The sequence below is a fragment of the Rhineura floridana genome, chromosome 10 (genome assembly GCF_030035675.1).
Source record: "Rhineura floridana isolate rRhiFlo1 chromosome 10, rRhiFlo1.hap2, whole genome shotgun sequence".
Taxonomy (NCBI): Eukaryota; Metazoa; Chordata; class Lepidosauria; order Squamata; family Rhineuridae; genus Rhineura; species Rhineura floridana.
Window position 1 is genome coordinate 54,519,161 of NC_084489.1, and position 13,117 is coordinate 54,532,277.

At 38.7% G+C, this 13,117-nt stretch overlaps 1 protein-coding gene across 4 annotated transcripts in view; it reads right to left on the minus strand.

Moving 5' to 3' along the window:
• Window positions 1-221: 221 nt before the first annotated feature.
• The window catches only part of ANKIB1 (ankyrin repeat and IBR domain containing 1), a 134,365-nt gene continuing 121,469 nt past the window's right edge, over window positions 222-13,117 (minus strand). For 2 of the 4 annotated variants that reach the window (XM_061587854.1, XM_061587855.1), the window contains exons 18-20: window positions 9,805-9,916; window positions 4,128-4,261; window positions 222-3,759 (exon numbers count right to left, since the gene is read on the minus strand). In XM_061587854.1, coding sequence (XP_061443838.1) covers window positions 3,010-3,759; window positions 4,128-4,261; window positions 9,805-9,916 — 996 coding nt within the window. In that variant the 3' untranslated portion in view covers window positions 222-3,009. The remainder of the gene's footprint in view (window positions 3,760-4,127; window positions 4,262-9,804; window positions 9,917-13,117) is intronic. The other 2 variants (XM_061587856.1, XM_061587858.1) reach the window with 2 other exon arrangements.

Here is a 13,117-nt window from a genome sequence, read left to right on the forward strand (position 1 = left end):
AATAGCAGGTTGGATCCGAAGGTGTCTAACTGAAACTAAATCTAAAGATGCTGTTCTACAAGAATTTGTGCAAACATAAGAACTGCTATCAAACCAACCTATTATAGCACTGTCTTGCACAATAGTGCCAGACGCTGTTTTCTTTCTAGCCTGTGGTTCTTTGGCTCCAACCCAGTATTTGCTAAACTGACTTAAAAGTAATGAGACAGAATGAAATTAGATTAAGTAATAAATGTTTAATCAAAGAATTTTACATATTATTAACAGCATTCATTTGGCCAAACATCTACATGGTTGTAATACCCTACTGTATATAAAGTGGGAATGTATCAAGTATAGACTATGAAAGTGCAAATAGCATTTTCAAGATTATTATTTTTTACATTATAAAATTAACTGGTTTACAAAATAGGCTTGCCAAACTTTCTTTCTGAACTGTAAATTCAATTACTGGGGTGGTCTTAAATTTAAAATAAGCATCAAGAAAATACAAATTTAATATGCTAAATTTCATGCTCAGAATAAAGTCAACACAGGAACAATGGTGTATACTGCACAATCTAAACCAAGTTACAGAAAAACCAGAACCCACAAATTTCACTATTCGTCACAGAAAGCACTCATACATATCTTCTCTTATCTTTGCAAGGCATCTTAATGCAATACACAAAATCTGTGTGAGAATCATCCTATTTGGAAATTATAACTCAAGGAAGCTGTATGCGCATCTCAAATTAATTTAAATTTAAAACCAATTAATGAGGATAGAATCTTCAAGTCCTATTTTAGGTTAAAAGGATTTTATACCAGACAGCTGTTTAAATAGTTTTCCAAGGCTGGAAAGGGGTTCAACATCAATACTTTCAGGATAGGGCAGTTAGAAGCCAAGCTAGAAAATGTAATGGATCTATAGAATACAGTTAACAGAGCAGCAAATTATTCCTTCTAAAGAAACTTCTAGATTTGTTTTTGAATCTTGGCATAAATAACTAATATGCAGTTATTTAGTATTATGAGCCACAGGGACTGCAAGATTCCAACAGTCTTTAAATGAAAAAGCGTTAAAACACTTTTTTCTTGTAACTCACAATAATCAATATACATACAACCTTATTTGCCATCATAATACTTACTATACAGTCAGTAGTGAGAAACCTTTATATCAGACATCTGCAGATCTCTCATATCAAGTCAAACATAAAAATGGAGCATTTCGCTTATTTTGCTTGTGTTATTCTAGGATTTGATTATATGCAAGCAAAACAGTAATTTAAACAATTTCTTCTAGTTAAAATTACAAACTGCATTACTGTAACTTACAATGAGGTTGTGATGCTTTTAAGCCAATCTCAACAAGAATTTTCTTCACAGTAGGACACCACTAGGGAAGGGTTTTTTCTTTCTTTTACATTAAACAGCAACCACACACCAAACAAATATTGTGCAATTGAAAGAATACACAGTAGTGTTTTGTTATTTATATAAAAACTTTGAACACTTAGGGTATGATACTTCCCAAAGTGGGCACAGTGTCTGCATAGAGGGATCTGCATACAGAGGGATTTCTCTAAAGATTGCTGTTTCTCCCCTCCCTTTCACAGAGTGTGCCCCCAGGCAGCACAGCAGCAGTCTGTGCACACTTGCACTATTCCTCTCCCTCCCAATCTGCTCAATCAAGTTGCATAAGTTAGAGCACACAACTGACAACTGTGTTGAGAAGAAGGGCTGGATACCTGAAGCACACACAGACTTCATATAGCCTTTACTGCAGTGGTATGCATGCCAGGAGGGGAAAATAGGGCTCATTTGAACCCTATAGGGATCCTTTTATGTGTAACCACTGCACCTGTACAGGTAAGGATTTACCCTATATAATTTTCTACAGGAAAGAGGCAAGGCCATGAGTGGTTTTTATGGAGGTTTTTGCAATTCATAGCATAGTAACTCCAGAACAGATAACTACTCATTTAACTGTGGCAACTATCTATTTGGGTTAGGCAAAGGCACGGTAACATGTTGCATGTAATATGTATTATTAAACCGTTATTATGGGACAGCCTCTAACTTAAGGAAATGTCAGATTTCTTTATTTTAGAAACTGTAACCATTAAAACTGCACTGTCAGTTCATAAAATGTATTTTTAATTATGAAAATGAACTATGATTGCATTTCCAATTAAAGTGTCTTTTTGAAACAGCATAGTTGCTGCTAAATTAACTGTTTAACTGTTCTTAACAGTACAATTAGGCTTAATTAACTTAAGGTACAAGTTACGTTAATGCAGTCACCATGGCAATAAAGCCAGTTAAATTTGGAAAAGCAATTCTTTCAAGTGTTCTATTCCTAAAGATTACGGGCTAGCTTTAAAACAGCAATACTGTGTACTTTTTGATGTTTGTTTGCTATTCACAGTTTGGCACATCTATACTGTAAATAGACATGAAAAAAATAATTTTATTTAGAAAATATCTACTCCTTGGTTTGTGAAGCAGCACTAAAGAGAAGTATTATGTACCTCAGATCTCGCTACTAAAGATTAGTTGGAGAAAGCCAATGAAAAAGCAAGGTATAAAAAATACTACTAAACGATGTTTTGTTAGAAGACAATTCAAATAAGGGGAAAAGAGGAGAGAATGGTTTCTTAGGATCAGTAATTCAAATGAGTCTCAGTAAGCCTTTAATCCAAATGTTCAAGTTAAGGATCACCAGCCTAAGGCTAAATAGATGCTGCATCGTATTAGGAATGTGGAGTACAAACTATTTATTACCCTCCCTTCAAAGCAAGCAAGACACTGACTGTCAAATGCAATGGAAATTCCCTGAAAGGTTTACATCACCACCATCATCAAGAATGTCAAGGGAATTCCTATGTATTTCATCTCTACACCACTGAAAACAACCAAGCTCTGCTTACATAGGCCAGTCTCCAGAATGCTTACTCCACATAGTGTACCGCTGGCAACTGCCTAGCCATTTCGGCTCCATAGTCAATTTCAAACTTTTTGTTATCACACCAAATGCACATGTTCAGTCCACTCAGTTGAGCTCTGACATGTCTGACTTGAAACTTCTCCTGAAGCATCAACCTGGCTATCTGCCTCCCAAGCCGAGTTACCACTTTGTGTTACTGCTTCTCCTGGAATCATGTCCCCAACAGCAGCACTCTCTTGCGTGTGGGTGCCTTTACCTTCATTTTTGAGTGAATCCTGAAAAAGTGCATGCTCTTCCAGAGGGTCTTGTCTTGCCTCTGTGATGTGCGGTTCCTCCAATGACCCCCTTTCAGTACAGAGTTGCTGTGAATCCTCATCTGTTTCTGTACTTGCTGAAGGAATGAGTACAATACTCTGAGGATTCATGTCATGGAACCAGGCCATAATGTTCCCAAGGAGATTTTCATTTATATTAGGGTCTTGGCTACTTGAATCAGCTTCACTAGATGTCGAATACAGGCCGCTTCTTGCATCACTGAAGGTGTGAGAACTAAGATGGTCAGTTGAAAATGGATCACTGTCTGCACTTAGTTTCATCAGACTATCACCAAGTTCTAGAAGTTCAGAGCTACTTAGAGCAGCTCGTGGATTATCTATATTTATGGGACCAGAGTCTAACCTTGTAGGCAAAGAAGTACCTATTGCTCCTAAAGAAGCTTCATTAGTCAGAAAGTCTCTGGTTTCATCAATAACTAAACCAGATTCTTGCAACGATAACTGAATAGCAAGCAGAATGTTTGGGTCATCTTCATCCAAGGAACTTAAAGCCTAAGAGAGATATTAGAATTAATTTTTAGAATTTAAAAATGCTATCTATCTGTAAAATCACATACACAGAGCACCAATTTTTATCTTAATTGCTTCCAAATTCCAAAAAGACATTTAAGTTTATGCACTCATGAGAATAGAGTGTTATAACGCTTTGTTTTGGCTAATGCCCTTGGCGTTAGACTGAAATCCAAAAGATGCTATCTTGGAAGCAAGTCCCATAGAAATTAATGGGCTTTACTTTCAATTAAACTTGTTTAGGAGTGAGGTGTGAAAACCAACAACAACCAGAGCTAATGGACAAATGCATAAGGCAGAGACACAGAAGGTAAAGATAAAGAAAAGGGAAAAGGCACAAAGGAGTATACCTGCAGAGAATCTTGGTTTTCAGAGTGACTAACAGGAGTATAGTCATGGAGAGAAGAACTGTGAAGAATACTCATTGAAGCTGAACTCACCATGGAATTACCATGTCTTCTGTTACTACCAGGTTCTTGAGTATCTGCTCAAGACAAAACAAAAAAGGTAAAACATTGAGAGTCAGTGAAAAAAGTTTCTCAATTTTACTGGAAAATCCTGTCTCTACCTTTTTATGTCCATAGTTTTTAAGCTTTCTTAATATGAGCCCAAATTCTGCCTTACAGAACAGGGACCTAAAACATTTTTTTGAGGACAGTTGATGTGCTTCTCCTGGTAGCTGAATCACAGGATGTATTTTACGTATTTTTGTAGCATATGTTTATCGTTAACAGAATGCATCTACTTTTTTGTCTGTAGCTTAAGATTCCTGTTTTAAATTTATAGGTTAATTTGATGTTAATTTTTAAATTTATGGATTATTTATACCTACTGACGTGTTTCATACATTTTAAGTCTACAGATTTCCCCATTAAGGTGGCTGCATATGACTTAGGCCTTTTTTGGAAAAGGACATCCTTTTTAATCTGTTTTACAATGACAAAATGTTATCCTATTTGAATACATTTTATTATTTTATAATATTGCTTTTAACTACATACATTACAGCTATGGCACTTGAAAGGACAAAAAAATCTGCAGAGACCATGGTATTTTATTTGAGAACTTGGTGAACAGAGCAGGCCATTAATCAGAGCTAAACAGAATATCAAAAAGGCAACAACCATAGCTCCACTGTAAACACATGTTTGGCATGCAGAAGGTCCTAGGTTCAATCCTTGAAATCTCCAGCCGAGAGAAAGAGAGCGAGCACGCACGCACAGGTAGCAGGTGATGTGAAAGACCTATACTGAGACCCTGGAGAGCTGCTGCCAGTCAGAATAGACAATACTGACGTAGATGGGGAAATATTCTAGTATAAGGCAGAATACCAGATCAGTATGTCAGTATTCCAATATTGTGTGTGCACAACTGAAGTAGAAGGAGATATTATCAAAGACCTGTAAATATACCTCTTCTATAAGAGATGGAAAATAAGAGCATCTGACCTGATCTTCTGCACAGTATGATGCAGGAAACCTCACCAAATGGCTGGATATCTTCTTCTTCCCTCCCTTTCTGGCCACAGCTTTTATATTCTGGGAAAACTTAAGCTTTACAGTTTTGTAAGAGTCTCTGAGGTTCCTGTATTTGTTAGATGCACTCTTGACTATTCTGCTGGTCTTCACAACAATCTTCTGAAAAGCCATAGTTACTCCAGTGTTAAATAGGCCATGTTGTCAAATATTTTATTGCTCCCTCAGAAAAACACTTCAATCAATGGCTATCACTTGTGACCGAGTACAGGCATACCCCGCTTTAACATACGCAATGGGACCGGAGCGTGTATGTAAAGTGAAAATGTACTTAAAGTGAAGCACTACTTTTTTTCCACTTATCGATGCATGTACTGCACTGCAATCGTCATATATGGGCATAACTGATGTAAATAATGCATTTATAACTAAAATAAACAAAATAAAATAAAGTAAGCTTACCTTTAATGTCAGCTGGCAGATGCGAAATGGATGGACGAAAATTTACATGTATTGCAGGAAGGATGAAGGAGAGGGCATATCTTCTACTTCATAAGTCGAGTCATCAAGGGCTAGACGCTTACTTGCTGGCGACTTGGATGGACTATCTGAAGTACGAGTAGGGCTTGGGGCTGATGTCGATGCTAGAGATGGATCAGTGGATGTTGATGGTCTGAGAGATTGACTGGGTGATGCTGCTGGCCTTTTGAGAAAGTAGGTGTCTATGGAGGTTTGAACTGTAGCTCTTTTCCCTGTAGATTTCTTTGTAACAGGCATAAGCCCCCGAAATGTTTGCATTGACTTTGGAACTTCTTTCAAAGTCCCTGTCATGCTTTTCAAAAAGAGCCATGGCACTATCAAGATGATGGAAAGCTTCCAAGAGAACTTTTGAAGTTAGGCCTTCAGGCTGTTCCATGGTCTCATCCTCATCCGGCACATTTTCTTCCTCTCCTCTTCAAGTTCAAGATCTTCATAGCTGAGGGGTTCAGTATGGGATGCCATAAGTTCAGCAACATCTTCTACCTCCACTTCCAGCTCTAAGTGCCTTGCCATCTCTACAATATTTTCAGTAACATCAGCTACAGGATCTTCAAAGGCTTCGACATCATCAAATAACTGTGGGCATAATTTTTTCCAGGCCCCTTTCATTGTTGTTTCCTTGATGTCATTCCAAGCATCTCTCATAGTTTTGATGCAATCCAAGATGTTGTAGCTTTTCCAGAATTTCTTTAGGACTTCTTGCCCTGTCCCCTCTTCATTTTCTATTGCTGCAATACACTTGCTGAAGGTTCTTTTCAAGTGTGGCTATGACACATTGATCTATGGGCTGCAGGAGTGAGGTGGTATTCGGTGGTAGGAATTCCACTCGAATGTTAGGGTTTGGTTCATTTAACGTTCGAGGGTGGCCAGGAGCATTGTCTACAAGGAGCAAATTTTTAAAAGGGATATTGTTGTCCCTGCAATAGGCTTTCACCTCTGGTACAAAGCAGGTGTCAAACCAATGTCCGAAAACAGCTGCAGTCACCCATGCTTTTCTATTAGACCTCCAATGCACTGGAAGTCTAGTTTTAACGTAGTTCTTTAAAGCTCTAGGGTTTCCCCAATGATAAATTAGCATAGGCTTTAGTTTCAAGGTACCAGTGGTATTGCCACCTAACAGAAAGGTTATTCTTTCTTTAAGCTGGCTTGTAGCCTGGCATTGTTTTCTCCTCTCTGGCGATGAAGGTTCTTGCAGGCATCTTTTTCCAGAACAGCCCAGTCTCATTCACATTAAAAATTTGTTCTTTGGAGTAGCCTCCCTCTTCAATAATTTTGGCAAGGTTACATGGATAGCTTTCTGCAGCCTCAGTATTTGCAGCAGCTGCCTCTCCTTGCACTCTGATGTTATGTAGGTTAGACCTCTTCTTAAACCTGTCAAACCATCCATGGCTTGCAACAAATTCGGCATCCTTCGCTGCCTCACCTTTCTTAGCCTTCAGGTCATTGAATAGGCTTAAGGCCTTACTTTGAATCATTGCCTGGCTTACAGGAACCTGGCGTGCAGTCTGATTTTCTATCCAAAGTATTAAGAGTCTCTCCATATCTGCAACAAGGCTATCCCTTTTTCTAATTTTTGTTGTGTTCACTGGCGTAGCACTCTTAACTTCCACAAGAACTTTTTCTTTGCTCCTCATGACTGTGCTAACTGTCGTTCGAGTGAAGCCTAGCCTTCGGCCTATCTCAGCTTGAGAAACACCTTCATCAGACAGTTTAATCATTTTAAGCTTCATATCTAAGGTGACAGATTTACGACTTTTCTTTGTATCTGCCATTATGTACTGTACTGTAATACTGTACAGTACTGAAGGCAAGGGAAAACAATACCAATACACCCCCCCACACACACACACGCTATTGGGAGTCACAAGCCAGCAGTGGCAAAAGCCAGAACTAATGATGGGCAGAGACAGAGAGAAGAAGCAGGAAAGGAAGATGGGACAATGGAGAGGTATAAAAAGGGACAATGGAGAGGTATAAAATGAAATCAGGGTGATCTAAAGAATTTTTTTATCACAAACAATTACAGTAAAGCAGATGGGAGAATGGAGAGGGGAGGTATAAAATGGGACAGTAAAATGAAATCAGGGGGATCTAAAGAGCACGAGGTGCCCCCCCACACACACACTGCTGCCACCGACCTAGGCTGGGGCAGGCAGAGCTCCAATCGCTCTTTACAGTACTGTCTTCTGGGATCTCCTCTCTCATGCAGATCTTTTCAATGAGCGTATTAAGTTGTTGTGTAAGTTCAGGCCCACCTTTAAAGACTTCAGCAGGAATCCCATGAGGTTCACTTGCTTTCTTATTCTTCATTTGTTTGATGGCTTTACTGACTTCATCCAGATTTGCGGATACTGCAAGCTTGTCTCTGGTTTGTTGTTGAAGAATTTGTGAGAAGACTTCATCAGCCACGATAGAGTTACAATTAAGGAGGTTGTGGTAATGCTCTTTCCAACGCAGGGCAATAGACTCTTTATCTTTAAGAAGTTTGGTACCATCCTTTGAGCGTAAGGGATTTGTACCATGATTTGTTGGTCCATAGATGGCCTTTGTGGCATTAAAAAAGCCCAGTATATCATGAGCATCTGCAAAATGCTAGATTTCTTCAGCTTTCTTTGTCCACCAGGCGTTCTTAAGTTCTCTAGTTCTTTGTTGGACCTCAGCCTTTGCACTGGCATAGATTTTCTTCTTAGCAGTACAGTCAATATCATTCTGCCATATCCAGAAGGCCTTCCTTTTCTTGTCAATGATATGTTCAATCTCAGTATCAGTCTCATCAAACCAGTCCTGATGTTTCTTAAGTTGGGTATCCAATAGTTTGTTCACATGCTGCAATAATGGAAGTCTTATGTTTAATCCAATGTTCCTCGATGTTTTCAGGGATTTCCATAGGTAGATGTTTCTTAGGCATTGTTTGAAAACAAGCTTGCTTAATAGGATCTTGAAGGGCATGGGTATTCATTTTACATCTTGGTTTTCTTCCTTGGAGCCTACACTGAGGAACAATATTAATGGCCATAGTGGATCAAATTAATCGATGGTCTGTCCAGCAGTCATTAGCACTTGTCATGGCCCTAGTGAGGAGTACATCACGACGATCTCTAGCATGGACAATTATGTAATCCAGGAGATGCCAGTGTTTCGACCGAGGGCGCTTCCATGATGTTTTAAATTTATTCTTCTGGCGAAAGAGTGTGTTTGTAATAACAAGATTATGCTCTGCACATTTAGTCAGAAGTAGAATTCCATTTAGGTTGCTGTTGCCAGCTCCTTCTTTCCCAATGGTTTCTGGCCATAAATCAAAATCATGCCCAACTCCTGCATTGAAATCGCCTAGGAGGATAATTTTAACCTCCTTAGGTATCTCTGATAAGATGGTGTCCAGCTGGGTATAAAAATTTTCCTTGATGTCTTCATCAGTATCTAATGTTGGCGCATAAGCACTTAGAATAGTTGCCTGCTGGTTTTTGGCGAGTTTTAACTGGAGAGTTGAGAGCCATTCATTAATGCCAATAGGAACTTCCGACAAGAGCTTCACAAGATTATTTTTAATAGCAAAGCCTACTCCATGTATTCGTCGTTCTTGTTCAGACAGTCCTTTCCAGAAGAAGGTATAACCTCCTTTTTTCTTCCTTCAATTGTCCTTCTCCTGCTCTTCGAGTTTCTTGGAGTGCTGCTATGTCAATATTAAAACGTCTCAACTCCCTCACGATGATGGCAGTCCTGCATTCAGGATGTTCGCTATCTGCGTTGTCCAGCAACGTCTGTATGTTCCAAATTTTGGAATTTTGGAAAACACTTAGGGGCCAGTTAATTCTTCAAGTGGCCCAAAGCACACAAGATGTCTCTAAATCACATATGATTTATTTTGGCATTTACACTTTGTTAAACATACATTAAGGAATTATTTTATTGGGGGGGAATCCAATAACCTCTAATTCCACAAATCTTTATTTACAACAAGGAATACTTGTATGTAGCAGAAAAGGAAAGAGACCTTCTATGCAACCCTCACCTAATGTGCTCTCACTGGGGTCATCAGGTTCTGGAGCACTACTAAGCAGGCTGTGCATGTCTCCACGTCGCCGTTGTCTGTGTCTCCTCCGATACTGAAATTCAGCATATTCCTGCATAAACCAAACGTTACAAAATACAGGGGAGCATGCAATAATATTTCCGGGCACAAAAAATAGCACGTTTAAAAAAGGTGACTGTGATTTTATGTGTTATAAAATCACCTGTTTTCATAAAAAGTAAATAGCAGCCTACATAATGCGAGCTTTTTCACACAAAAAAGACATATTACACAAACTACTAAAGCAAGCTAACAAGACTATAAAAAGCTACTGCTGCTGTTCCAACAGCTTGCAAATCTTACCGCAGGAATACCAAGGTCTATTTATCTTATTTAAAAGATTTAATTATGCATTTTATACTTACTGTTTTATTGGTTTTTTCAAAAGTTTATATGTATTATATATAAATCAGATATTATATTAATGAATTTTGCAATTGCCTTACATTATAAAGCATGGCAGTAAAGCAGAAACACTGGGTCCTCATACATCCATTTCAGCATTACGTAAAATGATAAGGATGTACTTAAGGCATTTTTTAAAGTTCAGCATGAATATAAAAAATAGTACAGAAAGGGTTGATCCTGTTTTAATGGGGTACTTATCAATTCTGCTATATAGTAAAAAATACAGTACAAGAAAATACATGTTTACATACTCATGTCCTTTACTGGTTATCACTGCTTTCATGTAACAAGCTGAATAAATGGAGATTTGTTTCTACTTGAAATAGGCAAAAACATCTATAAATCTAAATCGTAACAAGAAAATAGAAAAATAACTCGGTTTCTCAAATATTCCAACAATAAGCACTCAAGTGTATTTTTAAAACCAAGTGCTGCATCTGAATTTTTTTTTTTTTATAAGACTGCAGAACTAGCCTGAATGCAACATTGGGCTTAACAGAAGGTGCAGGCTGCAAGCCTAACCTATTTACAAGGAAGTAAGCTCCATTGAATTCAACATGACTTAATTCTGAGTTGTTCATTTTCTTTGTAAATTGCTTTGCAATATTTTCTAATTTATTTAAATAAATAAATAATGTTATCTGGTAATATGAGGTAAAGTGTTTGTATTTTTTTGTATTCTGCTTAATTCAAAAGCTCTTTTTTCACTTATAGTTTCAGCCCTGATGTAGAGGTTTTATACAACTGCGAAAACATTGCCTTTTTTTTTTAAAAAAAGGCTAGGTCTACCTTGTTTAGCTATGTTTCCCACACAATAATGCAGTCGAGTATGCACTAATTAAACAGTGCAAGGCAAAACTGCCTTACACCAATTCAAATTTTCACTTTTCTCTATCCACACGTGGCTGTCTCATAGCTGCCCAAAGTAGCTGCAAAGCATCTGTGAGCATCACACTCTGCCAAATTATGTCTCATTCCGCTATCAAAGAAAGCAAATTATCAAAAATCATAGCTAAGCATAGGGTTTAATTGATCTAAGCATGTTTCTCTGCCCTGCCCATCCTGTAATATTAACAATGGCTTTGTCTTGTGTGGCTTGCTGGATTAAATTCTTCAGTGTAGAACTAGGAGATTTTTATTAGAACCTGTTGGTTTTGAACAACAGCTGGCTGAGTTTTATTTGTTGTAGGACATGGTTGTTTTGGGTAAAAACAGTGCTACATCTTTTAAATGGGCAACATAATGGCAAATAAGATTCAAAAAGGAAGCATGCTATATATTGGGCCAATTTAAAATGAGATCTAAAACAGCTGTTATTACAAGAGAGAGCGATAGAGAGATGTTATGGTCACTAGAAAGCTCAGTGAAAATGTCAGCTCAGTGTGCTGTTACCGTGGAAAAGGCATTTATCTTAGGATTTATTAGAAAAAACTAAAATAAGAACAGCAAATACTGAATGCTATTAGATAAACTGAAAGTACACCCACATATTTAACACTGGGTAACGTCCTAGCCACTAGAACTCAAATAGGATATCAAAGAATTGGAGAAAGTAAAAGAGCTGCTAAGATGATCAGAGCATGTTTTTATGAATGTATAATTCTATGCTGTTCTTCTTAAAAGTTAAGAATAGAAGAGACCTTTGGTCTTACTGTGAAACAATCTTCTATCAGCAAGTAAAGATGATCTCAGGTGGGACTTGAGCTCCACCTTGTGGTCAAAGGCAGAATAACCAGAACTTGATTTGCAGACTGCTCTAGCCCTCCCTTACTGTCCCTTGCCAAGCCAAAGAGAGAGATAAAACATAACGACAGTAGAACCAACAAACACACACAACCAACTACAGTCTCTGCTATCACTCACATCCTGAAGGATATTGACATAGCTCAGATAGGGAGTGGCCCTGAGATCATCTTTACATGCATGTAGAAGGCTGTTTCACGGTAAGACCAAAGATCTCTTCTCTCATGCATGTAAGATGATCTCCGGTGGGACATACCAGAGCTGACCCATATAGGGTGGGAATAAATACTATAACCTGAGCTGCTACTGTAATGGAAGAATGTGTTGAAGCACTTGCTTCCCAAATGTGGCATTGGCTGATGTGTAAGTATTGATCTTATAATGTTTAATGAAGGTATTTGGTCTGGCCTAGGTAGCTGCCTTACATATCTCCCTTGGGGAGGCACTGAGGGAAAAAGCTGCACTGGTAGCTGACCTGGTGAAGCAAGCCAAAATTTTGGATGGAGATGAGATCTGTAAGGAATGTTAAACCAAGGCTATGCAGGCCTTGATCCACCTTGATCAGGTGGATGGGGAAACCTTCCTTAAGGCTGACAGATGGAGTGACACAAACATGGCATCCAAATGGCAAAAAGGCTTAGTCCTGGTAATATAGACCTTTAATGCCTTTCGCACATCCAAAGAATGCTAGGCCTTCAAATATTCTGCTCCCAGGCATTCCAGATGAGGTCCTGTCCACTCCAGGAGCATGTAGGACTCCCACTGTAGGGCTGCCAATCACATGACCCCTTGATAGTTTGCATGAGCTTTCATAGTCATGTTGTCTGTTCGGACATGGACTGCACAATGATGAATGAAGCGGAGAAAATGTGACAGACTGCTCCCCAGCCTGAAAGACTGGTATCCACAGTGAGGATCACTAGAGGTGGAAAATGCCTGAAATACCACACCTTTGCTCAGGTTTCCCTCTTGCAACCACCAATGCAGGGAATGACAGACAGAACTGGAGACAGCTACTTGCAGGTGATGTCTCGCTGCAATGCTGTGCTGGAAGGGGAGTAGCGCCCATTGTAAGGCACAAGAATAATGCCTTGCCCATGGG